The sequence below is a fragment of the Sapajus apella genome, unplaced genomic scaffold (assembly GCF_009761245.1).
Source record: "Sapajus apella isolate SASKATOON/1434 unplaced genomic scaffold, GSC_monkey_1.0 scaffold9, whole genome shotgun sequence".
In the NCBI taxonomy this organism is placed as follows: domain Eukaryota; kingdom Metazoa; phylum Chordata; class Mammalia; order Primates; family Cebidae; genus Sapajus; species Sapajus apella.
This window is the reverse complement of record NW_022436949.1, coordinates 43,864,167-43,882,771: the sequence shown is the minus strand read 5'-3', so window position 1 is coordinate 43,882,771 and position 18,605 is coordinate 43,864,167. Positions and strand designations below refer to the sequence as shown.

General features: G+C 43.8%; 2 protein-coding genes across 7 annotated transcripts in view; one reads left to right on the top strand and one right to left on the bottom strand.

Annotated features, from left to right (window-relative positions):
• The window catches only part of FARP1 (FERM, ARH/RhoGEF and pleckstrin domain protein 1), a 319,198-nt gene that overhangs the window by 265,387 nt on the left and 35,206 nt on the right, over window positions 1–18,605 (bottom strand). The window lies entirely within an intron of this gene.
• RNF113B (ring finger protein 113B) lies at window positions 16,900–18,175 on the top strand. The gene has a single exon (XM_032277531.1). It carries the CDS (start codon window positions 17,113–17,115, stop codon window positions 18,124–18,126), a length of 1,014 nt encoding a protein of 337 aa, XP_032133422.1. The 5' UTR covers window positions 16,900–17,112; the 3' UTR covers window positions 18,127–18,175.

Genomic DNA, 18,605 nt, shown 5'->3' with positions numbered 1-18,605 from the left:
CTATCAAATCATCAAAATGTGAACTGTCATTATTACTAGAACTATAAAGAGGTGGGGGTACTGTCTTTTTGGAGACAGTGTCTTGCTCTGTCACCCAAGGTGGAGTGCAGTGAAATGATCATGGCTCACTGTAGCCTCCACCTCCCAGGCTCAAGCAATCCTCTCATCTCAGCCTCCTGAGTAGCTGGTACCATCACGTCCTGCGAATTTTTTAAATTTTTTGTAGAGAGAGTCTCACTATGTTGCCCAGGCTGGTCTCGAACTTCTGGGGCAGGGATCCTCCTGTCTTGGCTTCCCAAAGTGCTGGGCTTACAGGTGTGACTCACCATGCCTGGCCAGTAGTCTTTTTATGGGCCTAAATTATGAACATTTTAAGTGTCTTAAAACCCTTCTCCCTTCTGTTAGCAAGGATTTATGGCAAACACTCTATTGACCCAGCAGATCAGAGAGTACACTGGGCACCCAGAAAAGAAAGGCACCACGGCGCCCACTGCCCTCCCTTCCCTGCGCTGTGACAATGCTCTGGGTGCCCCACCTGAAGTCGGGGTTAGAACTAAACACACTCGGGCACAGGCAAACTCACTGCCCTTAAATAAATGTAGGTTACGACTGCCAAGCTTCCAGTAATACTGAGACACACACAGAGTGGACACAAGCGGGCAAAAACAAAACAAAAACCAGCCCAGGGGAATCCATATATTCCCCACAGCAAATACTCGGTTCCCATGGAAATCACAACAGCTTGGTTCAAACAGGCAGATCCAGGAGTATCCTTTGGTGCACATCACACAAGGGAAAAGAAACAGTGAAGTGGAATTGAGGACTAAATTCCAGATCACTTTCCAGCCAAAAGGACAGGCTACCGTCTGAAATGAAAACATCAAAGCACAGTATTTCTATTTCTGTAACTGTTGGGAAATACAAAACTCAAAGCATTTCGCTTTCCCACAAAGTGCTTTTACATAATAAGAAGTGCCAGTCTTGAAGCGCTGGTTTGTGATTCTACAGAATGACCCTATGGTGCAGGTACCTGGAGAAGAAAGCTTTACTTGGAGCATCTGTGAAAAACAAGGAAACTGAGAAGGGGCCGGGAAGGCCAAGCACATTCTGAATAAAAACTGCAGAAAATCAGACAGTGTTTAATTTTGAAAACTTCCTCTCTGTTCAGTAGATACCAGCTACCGATGGTTACATACACTGGGAACACTTTAAAATTAGGAGATGCTGATCTCTCACATTATAAATTTCTAAATCCTATGAAGAAAGGCCTGGAGAGCTTCTGAATATAGAGAAGTTCCATTTAAGGACGAGGTCCCCCTTGTAGATGTACCAAAATATTACAGACTCTAAACTGAGACTTAATTCTCAAATATGTTTTATTTGCTCTAAAATAATCTGTCCACAAAAATAAAACTCTAAGTAATAAACTGTTATTTTCCCACTGTGGGAATCACTAACTCATTTATGCCTGAGGTTGCAATTTTTTGAATTGTAAAATCAGACCTTGGTGATGACCTTGAGCAGTAGGATATCAATAACTTCCACATGCTTAGTGTTTCAATAATGGAACACTAGGAATATAATGTGAAACGTATTCTATGGAAAGAAAATTTTAACAAAATGATGTATAATAAAATTATTCATATACAAATTTCCAGCAATACAAAAATCCATTTAGAATGTATTATAAAGCATGAAAAAAGCAAAAGAAAATCCATCTAGAAAATAAGCAGGCAATGAAACTAAAGAATCCATTAATTTTTGTGTAGTTCAAGAAATTAAAATATACTGCTAAAAGACTACTGTCCAAATGGATTGTTATAAATAAAAGCACTCGGGAAAGGAAGCCAGGATCACCAGAAGCTAAGATGGCTTCATTAAAACTAAATCAGGCCACAATCATCTCCTTTCTGCCTTTGACAGATGTCCAGGCTGGGAGGTCAGGAGACTGTTAGAGCCATTCCACAGCTGGATTTCCACCAGACATTTGGAAGACACAGCATGACATGGTTGTAAATGAGACAGGAGCTGGGGCTGGATGGAGGTACATCAAAGTGGGTTGCTACTTGAAGAATGTGCCCAAAGAGTTTTGAATAATTAAAGAACGTCTCCAGAAACTTACCAGAATCTTTGATTATGAAGCAGTTTTAATGACATGCATGCCATATTTTTGGATGAGAAAACACTAACATCAAGAAATGCCAGAAGGAAATTTGACAGGAATACACCATCGCGCTGCACAAGACATCTCATTGCAGACTATGATCCCACTCACTCTGACAGGTTGCTCTAAATAAAGAAGTCGGCTGGCTGCTTCTATGAGGGGAAATAAACATATGTAAGAAGAGTCTGGTAGTCTGGTAATCGGCAGCCGTAATTACTGGAAGACAAGGGTAGGCAGCATGGCATCTTACTTGTGAATGGTTGCTGGCACACCCTGCTGGGGTGTGCATGTGTGGCGTGTATGCAACTTGTAGCTTAGGTGAGTCACAGACGTCTCATTAAATCTATTTCACTTGATAAAACAACTCAAAATTGGATGAACCGTGTTCTTTTTTTATTACTTGTAAAGGCAAACTTCTCTGGCTTCCTTACTTTTCTCATCAATTTAAAACACCTGTGTATAATCAGTGATTTTTTTTTTTTCCCCTTAAAATGGCCAAATAAATTTTTCTGGAGAAAATCTTTTTGAAAGTTGAATAACGAGCTCACACTTGTAATCTCAACACTTTGGGAGGTTATGGCGGGTGGATCACCTGAGGTCAGGAGTTCAAGACCAGCCTGGCCAACATGGTAAAACCCTGGTCTCTACTAAAAATACAAAAAATTGGCCAGGCGTGGTGGTGGACACCTATAATCCCAGCTACTCAGGGTCTGAGGCAGGAGAATCCCTTGATCCTGGGAGGTGAAGGCTGCCGTAAGCCGAAATCGCATCACTGCACTCCAGTCTGGGAGACAGAGCAAGACTCCGTCTCAAAAAAAAAAAAAAAAAAAAAAAAACAAGTAACAGTCAATGTTATATTGCCAGAGTTGACGGCAATGTGATTCAACAGACACAGAAATCAATGTGGACCAATACCATAAATATCTGTAATTTGTCATTTATGGGACTTTAGCTTTGGGAAATCATCCCAAGGAATAATAAAAGCCATCAACACAAAGTCGTTCTTTATAGTGTTATGTACATTAATGCCAACTCAAGACACCCAAAGAAAGGTTAACCAAACTGTAGCCCATCTGCTGCCTAGAACAGTACACACTCAAAAATCACAAACACGAAGACTGTGAAACGCAGAGGACTCAATTTGTTATGATGTTAAAGTTTTTGGGTTTTTTTTTTTAAAGAAAAAATTGCTTCTGCACAATGAGTAGGAATACGTAGACAAGGTCTGGATGTCAGATGCAAAGAATCTGACTTGTTGGGATTTCAGGACTACAAGTCATTTTTCTCATTCATTCATTCATTTCAGAGTCTTGCCCTGGCGCCCAGGCTGGAGTGCAGTGGCGTGAACTTGGCTCACTGCAACCTCCACCTCTTGGGTTCAAGTGATTCTCCTGCCTCAGCCTCACACGTAGCTAGGATTACAGGCATGCGCCATGATGCCTGGCTAATTTTCATATTTTTAGTAATGACGGGCATTCTCCACGTTGGTCAGATTGGTCTCAAACTCCTAGCCTCAGGTGATCTGCCTGCCTCGGCCTCCCAAAGTGCTGGGATTACAGGCATGAGCCACTGGACCTGGCCCGATTTATTTAACTACGAGGTTGGTCTTATTGCTATATTACAGGAAGGGAAAAAATAAATAATGAAAATAAAATGAAGAAGCATAGTCTCCCAGAATGCTTTCACAATTGGGATAAAATTCACCTTGGTAGTCTATAGATTATGAACAGGTTTATATTCCAAATATGTACACTCATATTGATGAATACTTCATACCCCAAAGCATTTTCCACTATTGCATGGTGAAAGAGTTCTCAAGTCAACCCTGGAAAGGCCATTTCACCACAATGAAGCTTAACTATATGAACAAGACCTATCAGCTAGTTAGTTTCATTTCTATGGAAAAGTACATTCTAGAGCCCAGTTCAACGTCCCCAGTGCTCATTTCATCCAGTCAGGGACTTCTAAGGTTGCTCTTTGATGTTGAGAACACAGGCATTTTCTCAAAGGTTAGTAGGGTCAAGGGTTCTACAGGTTGAAGCCCCTGGAAAGAGGAAAAACAGGCACTGCTGTGAGGAACCTAGCAGCATCAGAGGTCACCACGACAGCTGGGACATGCCTGGGAGTTCCCTTAATGCCTCCAGCAGTGTCCAGTGGGAGAGAGAAGGTCCCGGCCGTTATGCGTGTCAACTCTGCTTTTAGGAAGGACTGGGCATGGGTGGGCATGGAGCCAGGAGCAGGAGCAGGGGAGGTGATAAGAAGCAGTGGCCATACGTCCAGAGCGCTTGTAATTGGTATTCTGAAGTCAAGAACTACCTATGTCACTTTTTTTTTTTTTGAGATGGAGTCTCCCAGGTTGGAGTGCTGATCTGGGCTCACCGCAATGCAACCTCCACCTCCCGGGTTCAAGCAATTCTGCCTCAGCCTCCCGAGTAGCTGGCATTACAGGCACCCGTCACCAGGCCAGGCTAATTTTTGTATCTTTAGTAGAGGCGGGTTTCATCATGTTGACCAGGCTGGTCTCAAACTCCTGACCCCGTGATGCGCCTGCCTCAGCCTCCCGAAGTGCTGGGATTACAAGTGTGAGCCACCGCGCCCCACCACTGTTTTTATTTTTAAAAAGAAAATCATGGAACCAATCTATTTGAAATATCATATGAGGCTGGGCATGTTGGCTCATGCCTATAATCCAAGCACTTTGGAAAGCCAAGCGGGAAGGATCACTTGAGGCCAGAAGTTCAAGATCAGCCTTGGCAACCTAGCAAGACCCTGTCTCTCCAAAACCAAAAAACAAACAAAAAAAAAAACTTAAAAGGCTGGGCATGGTGGCATGCACTTACAGTCCTAGCTTCTCAGGATGCTGAGGTGGGAGGATGGCTGGAGGCCAGGAGCTGAGACTGCAGTGAGCTATGATCGTGCCGCTGCATTCCAGCCCTGGTAACAGAGCGAGACCCTGTCTCTAGAAATAATGATAAATAAATATAAATGAATAAGTAAATAAAAAGAAATGTCATATGATGCTTATTACCTATTTCCCTGCTGGGAAGAAAACAGACCGTGCAAATTTCCTATCAGACAACCTTGATTTTGCTTCTCATAAGTTTGGGAGATGGGGAGAGTTACAAAATAAACACATACAGAGTTAAAGACTTTGAGGTAGGAGTTTCTTCAAACACTGATTTACAATGAACGCATCTCTAGAAACAACAGCCTGAGAAAAAGGGAAGTTTTCAGAGTTTCACCATTTACCCTGGTGGTGTGGAGGTATAACGCAGGAATAGAGTTCGCTGTAAAAGGTAGTCGTTATATTGATGCCAAAAAAAAGAAAAACAACTTGTTTTTAACAAGAAATGACAAAGAAGTGGGGATCTCTTTAATCCCACCACCATTATAATTTTTCAACAGATCAGCAGCTCAAAAAGAGAAAACTTAGTATAAAGCCATTACAGACAGGGTCAAGAGAAGCAGAGGGGCAGGGATGAGAGGGAAGGACAGTGACAACAGACCAAGAGCCGAAGACAAGGGCAAACTTTGGTCACTAAATACAGACATTTCCTTGGGAGGAAATAGGGGAGGGACAGCGAGGGGTGGGGAGTTGGGGAGAGAGAGCATGCGGAGAAATGCCAGATATAGGTGAAGGGGAGGAAGGCAGCAAATCGCACTGCCATGTGTGTACCTATGCAACAATCTTGCATGTTCTTCACATGTACCCCAAAACCTAAAATGCAATTAAAAAAAAATACAGACTTTTTTTTAAAGGAAACACAGTATAATCTGAAGAGAAAAAACTTGCAAGAAAAAGGTAAACATTTTTTAAACAAGCAGTATAAATTAATTTTTAATTAAGTTTTTCAAGAAGAATAGCCAACCCAAAAGGCTTTTGTTAATAGAAATCACAAATCTCAACTGTTGCCCCTGAAATTGTAATAATGTACTATCTACATCTGAAGTCTTTCCTGGGGAACTGAAAATAAAAATGCATGACAGATTTATTACATTATGCCTCAAACTAGTTTTTAAATTGAAAATTCAATGATGTCTGACTTGAGAAGTTTCTATAATATGCATGGCAATAATAAGTAAACATTCTCCCTATTGAATACGTATTTAATTTGAATACATATTGGATTGCTTAGGGAATTTCTATTCCTACAATTTACATAATCTGGTTAACAAATTTATCATGTACTCAAATCCCTTTCTGTTCTGCTCATTATAATACCAGCTTTCTTAACAAAGTCTTAAATGATTCTCTCATCCTCAAAAGCTGCTGTCGGCCTGTTACAATGACCAAAGCATGGCACGAAAATGAAAAAAAATCTCTTCTGTGAACTTGGCCTGAAACAGTGTCCATGGTAATTTAGGCAGACAAAGAACATTTATTTAAGAATGCATTAAAAATTAAAGGCCTTAAGCATATTTTAAGTGCTTTTCCTGTACTGTTTTATGATGACAAAATACAAAACTTTTTTTAAGTACTCGTTTCTGACCACAGCCTTAAGAAACTTGCCCCAGCTGCCTGATCTACTTACAACCCTGCCAGGGGGCATGAGTTCCCGTTCTTGGCCACCAGGTATACCTGGATCTTACCCCTTGTTAATGAGTATGTTCCCACAGGCCAGCACCCGTCAGGCCACCCAGCCCAGGCCATTCACTGAGGACATCATGAGAAGTGGCTCCATATCATAAGACAGGTAGCGGAGGAAACACAGCCTCCTGCCCTGCGGCCTGGGAGGCTGGCAGCCGATGGCCACCTGACACCTGCGGAGCTGGCGAGCCTCCCTGAGCCTTATCGGCTTGCCACCAACCTGGAGTTGCAACCTCAGAAACATGCTGGGTCCAGAAGCCAGACAGTCCTTACCACATGTGAAGTCAATCAGTGTCCATGAGAGAAAGGAGCCTGGGCCCATGTGGTAAGCCTTGGATGTCCCCAACAGCCCTCTCTACTAGATTATTTCAACAGCCACATGGTTTCAGCAGCCAGTCTCCAGCTCCATATGGTAATCCAGCAACTTCCGGATTAACGTGATTTCCACTCAGCTATAACCACGCTGCTCTCCTGCTGAGAGGCTTCCACAGCTCTCCATTTCTTACAAAGTTGAATAAGTTGCACTCAAGGCACTGTAAGGTTACATAAACTTACCTTCCAAGACTTTCTCTATTTCTCCGCAGGACACAGAGCCCCCTTCCTTACTACTGCCTCGATCCTCCTTCCCTACATCCCCACCTGCCAACATTCTGTTCCTTTATCAAAAAATGATCTCAAATGCCATGAAACTTTTCCTGTTGCCCTCTATTTGAGAACTCAAAGCATTGGCCAGGCGCAGTGGCTCACACCTGTAATCCCAGCATTTTGGGAGGCCAAGGCGGGCAGATTACAAGGTCAAGAGATCAAGATCATCCTAGCCAACACAAGGTGAAATCAGAGTAGTCCCAGCTACTCGGGAGGCTGAGGCAGGAGAATCACCTGAACCCAAGAAGTGGAGGTTGCAGTGAGCCGAGATCGCACCACTGCACTTCTGTCTGGCAACAGAGTGGGGACTCTGTCTAAATTTAAAAAAAAAATTTGTGTTTCTCTTCTGCACTTATCACACAATGCCTTATCTGACAGTATCTCTGCTCTTAATTGGGCTATCACATTATGGTGTCAACATTCAAATATGGTATGCTGAAAGAACACCATCACCAAAGAAGCAGCTCACAGAAAGACATACTACCCACAAGGGATGGGATGCAATCAAGGCAATGCAATCATTTTTGAAAGATATATTTGTTTGCAGGTCAAAAAATAATGAATGAGCTGTAGAAAATGGTATGGCAATTCCCCCAAAAATTAAACATAGAACTGCCATAGGATCCAGCAAGTCCACTTTTGGGTATATACGCAAAAGAAACGGAAGGAGAAATTTGAACAGACATATGTGTATATGCATGTTCACAGCATTTTATTTTTTTGAGACAGAATCTCACTCTATCTCCCAGGCTGGAGTGAAGCGGCACAATCTCGGCTCACTGTAACATCTGCCTCCCAGGTTCAAGCGATTCTCATGCGTTGGCCTCCTGAGTAGCTGGGATTACAGGCACACACAACTGCACCCAGCTAATTTTTGTGTTTTTAGTAGAGATGGAGTTTCACCATGTTGGCCGGGCTGATCTCGAACTCCTAATCTCAACTGATCCACCCACCACGACCTCCCCAAGTGCTGGGATTACAGGCATCAGCCACCACACCCAGCCGTTATAACATCTTTATTCACAATAGCCAAAATGTAGAAGCAACAAACGGATAAACAAAACGTAGGACAGACATACAACGGATTATTACGCAGCCTTTAAAAGGAAGGAAATTCTAACACATGCTACAACATGGATGAACCATGAAGAGATTATGCTAAGTGAAATTGGCCAGTCACAAAAGGATGAATACTGTGTGATGCTTCTATGAGATATCCAGAATAGTGAAGTTCAGAGACAGAAAGCAGAAGAGAGTTACCAGGGGCAGGGGAGAGAGGAAAAAGATGAAAAAGTCCTGGAGATGGATGGCGGTGATGGTTGCACTGTAATGTGAGCACACAGAGTACCACTCGCTGCACACTTGAAAATGATTAAAACTGTAAACGTGGCCGGGTGTAGTGGCTCACGCCTGTAATCTCAGCACTTTCGGAGGCCGAGGGTTCACCTGAAGTCAGGAGTTTGAGACCAGCCTAATCAACATGGAGAAACCCCATCTCTACTAAAAATACAAAAATTAGCCGGGCGTGGTGGCACACATCTGTAATCCCAGCTACTTGGGAGGCTGAGGCAGGAGAACTGCTTGAGCCTGGGAGGCGGAGGTTGTAGTGAGCTGAGATCGCACCATTGCACTACAGCCTGGGCAACAGAGGGAGACTCCGTCTCAAAAAAAAAAAAAAGACAGTAAAATTTATACATAGTTTACCACCAAGGCAAAGAAAAGGATGACTGAGTAATTGTCAGAATCAAAATCACCTAGGATGTATTAAAAGGGTTCTAAAGGAACCTATGCTGATTCCCAGATTCCCAGGAATGGTATCAAGAAAGGTACCCTCCTCTGCCGGGCGTGGTGGCTCAAGCCTGTAATCCCAGCACTACGGGAGGCCAAGGCGGGTGGATCACGAGGTCAAGAGATCGAGACCATCCTGGTCAACATGGTGAAACCCCGTCTCTACTAAAAATACAAAAAAACATTAGCTGGGCATGGTGGCGCGTGCCTGTAATCCCAGCTACTCAGGCGGTTGAGGCAGGAGAATTGCTTGAACCCAAGAGGCAGAGGTTGCGGTGAGCCGAGATCACGCCATTGCACTCCAGCCTGGGTAACAAGAGTGAAACTCCGTCTCAAAAAAAAAAAAAAAAAAAACTTTACGTACTACAGAGCAGAGCACTTGATTATCTTCCAAGTCTTCCACGAGAGTTCTGATCATGTGGAACCTCACACAGAAAGCAAGCCCCTCAATATAAAGATCTAGGGCAAAACGGCCCCTGCACTAACCGTAGGGAGCTTCACCATACCAGTTCCAGTGCCTGCATGCTTCACTTTCTTGACTTGCCCTGTTAAGTCCTTTTTAAAAATTCAAGCGCTCTTTCCAGTGGTATGCTGCTTTTGTATCAACTCATGGAGATCCGCTGTTAAATTTTTAGGAATTTTTACCAGCCAGTTGTTAAATAAAGACATGGATTAAAATAAATTATATCAATATTTATTAAGCATAAATTTCACAGAAGTAATAAATACTCAAAAATCATCACTTCCTAATTATTTTACATTTTACTTTTACCTATCTGTACTGTGAGGTTATTTTGCCTGCTGTATCTGTAGCAATACTGCGCAGGAATGTGCTACTGCACGCTTCTTCCTAATTCTGTGTGCAATGGTGTCACCTTAGCAGCCTGCAATTGGCCATGGTAGATTTACGCCACGGAAACTGGCAAACTCCATGAATTAAGAGTTTTGTTTTGTTTTTCAAGAGAACTGGTTGTGAGACTGGTTCTTCCCTATTCAAAATATCTCATCAGTAAAATTATGTATCTTAAAATACTCATTAGCTTAAAGTATTTGCCAAAAACAATAGAATGAATTGATTTTAATCCACAAAAGCAGAGAGTACTAGAAACAATCTTTTCAAAAACAAGTCCCTCATGAATTCTTAGAGCATAGGACCATGGAGAAAATGGAAAGGCCGAGGAGTTGGCCACTGCTACACATAGTCACCGCAGGCGGAAGCAGGATGGACGTTAGGAATCTAGGCAATCACATTTTGGTATTTTTTTCCTTCAGGTATTTTTTGATGTAGAGTCATATTTCCTTAAATCAAACAACAACAGGTGGATCACACTACACATACTGCTTTATAAAGCACCTTTAAATTTTAATCTAGTATGAACAATTTTCCAATAATCAAATAACCTCCTGCACCCTTATTAGCACAGAACTTGAAAATGATACATTAAAATGCTTGCTGGCGGCCGGGCGTGTGACTCATGCTTATAATCCCAGCACTTTGTAGAGGCTGAGGTGGGTAGGTCACCCAAGGTCAGGCGTTCAAAAGCAGCCTGGCCAACATGTTGAAACCCCATCTTTACTAAAAATACAAAAATTAGCCGGGCAGGGTGGCAGGCACCTGTAATCCCAGGTACTCTGGCGACTGAGGCAGGAGAATCACTTGAACCCAGAAGCTAGAGGTTTCAGAGAGCCGAGATCACGCCACTGCACTCCGGCCTGGACAACGAGAGTGAAACTCAGACTCAAAAAAAAAAAAAAAAAATACTTGCTGGTTCTTTGGGTGTGACATTGCTTTCCTGCTTTCCCTTCTCAAGTACTTTAAAAGTTAAAATCTGGCTGCGAAGGTGGAACTGAAGGAGAAACAGTGGATGTCATTTTTAATACCTACGACCTGGCCTGGATTAGCAGGAAACTGAGAGTGAGGAAAGGGGCTGCAGGTACAACTGCCACGTCCACCCTATGCCAAGCCTAGCCTCAGAGAGCGGGGGCCCTCAGGGGACAGGCTATGAGACACACAAGCCTCCTGAAAGCCAAAAATCGAAGGAGGATTATTCTCAAGGTAAAAGAAGTAACACGATTTCTCGGAGCACGGTGGGGGCACCGAGTGTGGGCAGATGTCTTACAACACGCCCTACCCCTGCCTTCCAGCCCTCAACAGACCCACCTCAGTTTTTGTGGCAAACAGCTCAGCCTCAAAGATGAGTGAGCACAGAGTAGGAACACAGGCAAAGGCAGATGATAATGTGCATTTGTAAAAATAATCAACAGAAGCTGCTGTGTAATGAAATGCAGTGCTTACTGTTCACAAATTATTATTTTTTTTTTTTGGAGACAGTCTCGCTCTGTCGCCCAGGCTGGAGTGCAATGGCACGATCTTGGCTCATTGCAGCCTCCACCTCCTGGGTTCAAGCAATTCTCCTGCCTCAGCCTCCCGAGTACATGGGACTAAAGGCGCATGCCACCATACCCAGCTAATTTTTTTATTTTTAGTAGAGACGGGGCTTCACCACATTGACCAGGATGGTCTTGATCTCCTGATCTCGTGATCTGCCTGCCTCAGCCTCCCAAAGTGCTGGGATTACAGGTGTGAGCCACTGCACCCGCCTGTTGAGAAATTACTAAGAATTTCAAGACAATGAGAGCGGAGCATTGGTCCCATCACGGACCTCTATGTGGATACACAGGTCCCACACCCAGGAAGCTGGGCCTGAAAAACAAAGGTAACAGACTAAGAGCTCTGAAAATATAGTCCTCCATTGGCTCAAAAATATTAAAGATAAAGTGGCTCCTCTAAAAATAAAGGGCTCAGAGACAAGATATAAAATTCCAAAGAACGGACATCAATCTCAGATTTTAAATGGGCTGATAGAGCTGAAGAAATAAATGGACTGGAAAAAAAATTCAGAATGGAAGCCACGTAACCACGTAACCGCAAAAATAAAACACAGTGTAAACTATAAACAAAAGCAGAGAGCAAACAAGGATATCACTCAAAATTACTAAAAGGAACCACAAGAGGAACAAAGATACACAAATGATAAGAAAACATGCTAGATTTAGAAGACAAAGGAGATAAATAACCATATGGTTCCTAAAAAGTGAGCATTATTCAAAATACATGCAAAAATATTAAAGGATCTTAAAATTTTACTGATACAAAGACAGGCTTAAAGCAACAGACATTATACCAGGAAAGTGACATAAAACAGCCAATGCCCATGCAACATTGCTAAAACTCTAAACTTCAAAAAGAATAAGAGAACCCCTTGGGCACATCCAATGGAAAAAGCTAGTCAAAGGCAAAAGAAAGAAACATTCACCCAGCCTCAGCTTTCTCCTCCAGAAATATCCAGTGCTAAAAAAGAATGGGAGCAATGTCTGAAGAAATTTTGAGGGCAAGAAAGTGTGGCACAAGACTTTGGTACTCGGCCAAATTGTCCTTCAAATACAAAAGCAAGGAACAGCTATGCTTAAGTGTAAGACCTCAAGGAACACAGTACCTACCCAGGTCTTCTCTAAATAAAACATTGTGGCTGGCACGGTGGTTCAGCCCTGTAATCCCAGCACTTTGGGAGGCCAAGGCAGGTGGATCACTAGAGCCCATGAGTTTGAGACCAGCCTGGGCAATATGGCAAGACTCTGTCTCTACAAAAAATGCAAAAATCAGCCAGGTGTCTGGCCGCAGAGTTTGAGGTTACAATGAGCTGTGATTGTGCCACTACACTCCAGCCTGGGTGACAGTGACACTCTCTCTCTAAAAAAAAAATAATAATAATAATAAGTTAACAATATTATTTCTAAATGGTAAGATTTAGGGTGAGTTTTTTCATTTCTTCTTTGTACTTTTTTGTATTGTTTGACTTTTTTTGTAATGTGAATGTATCACCTCTTTCCAAACAAGTCACTTTTTAATAATAAAGAAAAATCTTATTGCTGACTTTCTTGGTTTTGCGCTTCTCCATCCATTCCTGCCAGGCAAAATCTAAACTTAAGTCTATGCACTTATTGTTATTCCTATTATTGCCCACTTCACAGGGACAAAACTAAAATCCAGGGCAGTTAAGTCATTTGCTCTAGGTCACAGAGCCAGGATGCGACCTCAGACAGCAAAACTTCATAACATGTAAGCTGACAGAATTACTGAAGTTCATTTGGTTCATCTCATTTTTTTCATTCACTTAGTAGACCTCTGTGGGCCTAACTCAGTGAGGAGAAGTGCTATCTGCAATGAAACAGCTATACTCATGCATGCCTGGTTGATTACCTACAATAAAACTCTTTTAGAAAGTGACAAAGTGAAATTCTGCCTCAAAAGAAAAAACGTCTTAAAAATGCTCATTTAGTGAGCCAAGGTCACACCACTGAACTCCAGCCTGGGTGATACGGCAAGATTCCGTCACAAAAAAGTAATAATAATAAAATGCTTAAAATCTGTAATTCTGTTTCTAGGTATCTAACCTAAGAAAGCAAATGTAAAGACAGGGAAAGGCATATAAATGAGGAAACACATAATCTAACAACAAAATAACAGGACAATAAGGCATAATAGAATCATATAATTGATCATCATGCAGGCATTAAAATGCACATTATGGAGAAATACTAAGGAACAGGGGAAAATACTAAGTGAAGTCAGCCCACTACATTCCTCATTCAACACCAACTGCACTCAGGCATTCACCCCTATTCCCTCCCAAAATCCCACTAAAATGATAAACATTATTTTACAAAGGCAGACTCCCATAAAACAAGCCAGAAGAGAGAGACAGCAGAGAAAACAAGAACATCAGTACTATTTTAGAAGAAAGAAAGTGAACTGAAGAATCTTAACTCACTTGGAAGAAGGCTGAAACTGAAGGCTGCAGAGGGAGATGACAAGCAGCAGCACACCAATTTCAAGACAAATCCCAGGAACTGCAAGAATCAAATACCAGTGAAAACAGATATGGCTGCACACAAGAAGACTGGCTGAGAATCTGAAAAATCTCTGATATGGTTTGGATACTTGTTCCCTTCCAAATCTCATGTTGAACTGTGATTCCCAGTGCTGGAGGTGGGGCCTGGTAGGAGGTGACTGGATCATGGGGTGGATCCCTCATGAGTGGTTTAGCACCATTCCCTGGGTGATAAGTGAGATCTTGCACTGAGTTCACAGTCCGGTTGTTTAGAAGTGCATGGCCCCTCCCACTCTTGCCATGTGACACAGCCTGCTCCCTCTTTGCCTTCCACTATGATCAACTGGAAGCTTACTGAGGCCCTCACCAGAGGCAGATACCAACGCCATGCTGCTTGTACAGCCTACGGAACTGTAAGTCAGTTAATCCTCTTTTCTCTATAAATTACCTAGCCTTGGGCATTCCTTTAAAGCAACGCAAAAGTAACACAATATCCTACCCCATGCAGCCAGGCACCTACCCTTTCCCTAGCCTGGCAGAAGCAGGAGGTATCTCTTTTGTGGAGGCTGAATCTGGGAGGACCTATGCTCAAAGGGCCCAGAACCCACCAAAGGTAGGAATAAAGTGCTGTACTGAAAATGAGGGATTAAGTCAAAGTTTACACACCAAATTATAAGGCCTTCCCTTCCCAGTCCACTTCTACAGCTCTTATCACAGAATTACGGCAGCAAAGATCACACCCCACAGTGGAACCATGAGAGAAGTCTCTGTAGAAACTCGAGAACCCGGCAGAAAAGACCTACAGACACTGATATGGTTTGGCTGTATTCCCACCCAAATCTCATCTTGAACTGTAGCTCCCATAATTCCCTTGTGTTGTGGGAAGGACCCAATTAACAGAGATAGTTGAATCATGGGGGCAGTTTCCCCCATACTGTTCTCTGGTAGTTAATAAGTCTCATGAGATCTAATGGTTTTATAAGAGGAAACCCTTTTCACTTGGTTCTCATTCTCTTCTCTTGTCTGCCACTATGTGAGTCATGCCTTTTACCTTCTGCCATGACTGTGTGGCTTCCACAGCCACATGGAAACATAAGTCCATTAAACATCTTTCTTTTGTAAACCGCCCTGGCTCAAGTACGTCTTTATCAGCAGCATGAAAACCTACTAATATGGACACCAACATCTATGGGTCCCCAAGAAAAAAGACGTGTTCCAAATGAATCACACAAGGGAGAGTCCACCAGTGTACATGCCCCACAATACCAGTGGATTCCAGCCAGCTTTTACGCGCCTCACTCTTAAGTATAAACAGCTGGAGATAACCAAGTATTTTAGGAAAACTTCCAACATGAAAGATGGGCTCTAACAGTTGAAGAAAAATCTAGAATTACTATCCTAAGAGAAAAATGACACGTGGTGGATTGTTCTTTACACTGTAGGCTTATTCATCACATTTCTTCCTACTGAGGATGCCTTGGTGTCTAGGAACAGAGACCCACACAACTTCTCCCTCTTCCCACAGCAGCCAGTATTTTGCAGGCACTACCAGTGAGTTAAATCTCATCTTCCATTCTAGTAAGCAAGAAGATAGAACCTAAATTTGAAAAAGAAATTGCACATAACATTTTATGGCATGCATCGGCTAAGTAAGAACTGAAATCCATTTAAATTCTCTAAGTGAATTATTTCACAACTTGAAGATAAACACAAGAAAAAAAGGACTACAAATATTTGAAGGTAGGTGCGATGGTTGATGTCTGTAATTCCAGCACTTTGGGAGGCCGAGGTGGGTGGATCACCTGAGGTCTGGACTTCCAGACCAGCCTGGCCAACATGGTGAAACCCTGTCTCTACTAAAAACACAGAAGTTAGCTGGGTGTTGTGGCACATGCCTGTCATCCCAGCTACTTGGGAGGCTGAGGCAGGAAAAATTGCTGGAACCCAGGAGGCAGAGGTTGCAGTGAGCCGAGATCACGCCACTGCACTTCAGTCTGGGCGACAGGGCAAGACCCTGCCTAAAAAAAAAAAAAAAAAAAGGAAAATGATTATCTTAGGTACCAGGAATTGGCGTGTGGAGAAACTGGCAGGGGGCAGCTAATTTCCATTACAATAAGTGCTTGATAATTTTTTCTGAAATGTTTACATGTTACTTTTATTTCAAAATTAAAGCCAGCTACACAACCACAGGTGCAGTGTGATATGACAGTCTTTTAACAAAGGCTAGATGAAAAGAACAGAAAGAAAACTGCTGGCGGTGGTTATCTTTGAGGGGAGGGATTACAGGTGTCTTATTTTTTACTTGTATCTTTTTGTTTTCTGCACTGCGCATGAGTTGCTTTTAAATACAGATTTCAAGCACCTGTGTTTTAGGATGAGCACGAGAGGTTCTCTATGACCTGGACTGATTCCACCCAGTCTTTTAGGAATCTGTTGAAAAATGAGTGTGCACTGAGGGAGCTGAGGAGCAAGTGAAGATGACTCTCAAGGAATCCATCTGAGGGCTAGGGGGGTAGGTCAAGGGAAGGAAGGGCAGGGGAAATTGTAGTTGTGTTTTTTTTTAGAGGCAGGGTCTCGCTCTGTCACCCAGGCTATAGTACAGTGGTGTGATCTCCTTTCACTGCAACCTCTGCCTCCCAGGTTAAAGCGATTCTCCTGCCTCAGCCTCCCAAGTAGCTGGGACTTCCAACGCATGCTACAACGCCCAGCTAATTTTTGTATTTTTAGTAGAGACAAGATTCCAGCATGTTGGCCAAGCTGGTCTTGAACTGCTGACCTCAGGTGATCCGCCTGCCTTGCCTCCCAAAGTGCTGGGATTACAGGCATGAGCCACTGCACCCAGTCTAGGAGAAGCTTTTCTTTTACACGCTTTCGCTTTTTAGGACGGTAGGGGCCACGCCCGACGTGCAGTGATGTGAAGGTGGCGTAAAGGTTACGCAAAGTGCCGTAAAGGTTACGCAAAGTGCCGTAAAGGTTACGCAAAAGTGACGCAAAAGCGGCGCACGCCAAGGCTGTTTGGAGCCTGACACTCAAACATGGCAGCACCATCTTCTCCGGGAAGGACGGCCAACCAGGCAGACCAGACGTGCACTTTCCTCCTCAAAAAGTCTGGACGTAAAGGGGCTGCAGGCCTCAGAAAGCGCCCGGCATGCGACCCCGAACGGAGAGATAGCAGCAGCAGCGGGGATGAGAGTGACGTGGTGGCTAGGCCCCCGCGGGTGGCACCGAGGCCCCGGGGCCTCCATGGCTGGCAGAAGGCGGCTCACTGCGACCTGAGGGGCGAGGAGGCAGCACCCGAGAGCCTCGGCGTGGTATACAGGTCCACCCGCTCGGCGAAGCCGGTGGGGCCAGAGGACATGGGGGCCACCGCTGACTTCGAGCAGGACACCGAGAAGGAGCGTGATACACAGGCCATCTTCAAGCGCAGCCAGCGGGTGCAGGAGGCACTGCGGGGCCGGGAGCATGACCAGATCTACCGGGGAATCCACAACTACCCAAGGTACCTGAAGCCCAAGGACATGTCCATGGGCAACACCTCCTCAAGAATGGCGAAGAAGGGCCCCATCCGTGCGCCAGGGCACCTGCGCGCCACCGTGCGCTGGGATTACCAGCCCGACATCTGCAAGGACTACAAGGAGACCGGATTCTGCGGCTTCGGGGACAGCTGCAAATTCCTCCACGACCGTTCCGATTACAAGCACGGGTGGCAAATTGAACAGGAGCTGGAAGAGGGCCGCTACGGTATCTGCGAGGACGAAAACCATGAAGTGGGAAGCGAGGAAGAGGAAATACCATTCAAGTGTTTCATATGTCGCCAGGCCTTTCAAAACCCAGTGGTCACCAAGTGCAGGCATTATTTCTGCGAGAGCTGCGCGCTGGGGCATTTCCGGGCCACCCCGCGCTGCTACGTCTGTGACCAGCCGACTGGTGGCATCTTCAACCCGGCCAAAGAGCTGATGGCGAAACTGCAGAAGCTTCGGGCTACAGAAAGTGGGGAAAATTCCCATTTCACAGAAGACCCCGATGAGGGTAAAATTCCCATGGCTTAGGTTTCCCATAATTCTCACACTTAAAAATACACTTTGTTGTTTTTTAGGAAAAAAGAGATGAGAAAGACTCAAGTCTTTCAAGACACTGGGGAGAAGCGGCCTGTTGAGTAAGATTAGAGGTGACAGCTCTCCTGTAATCCCACTCCTGGGTATGTAACCAAAAGAACTGAAATCCGGATCTCAGAGAGGTATTTGCATTCCCATGTTAACTGCAGTGTTACTCGCAAAAGCCAAGAGGTGTAAACAACCCAAGTGTCCATGGATGGATGAATGGACAAACACAGTATCATACATACATACAGACAGCCTGAACAGGAAGGATATCCTTTTAAAGATTTAAACGGATCCTTTTAAGAATCACATGCTACAACTTGAATGAACCTTGAAGACGGCACTGTGCTAAGTGAAAGAAACTAGTTACAAAGAGACAAATATATTGTATGATTTCACTAATATAAGGTATCTAGGGTTGTCAAAAT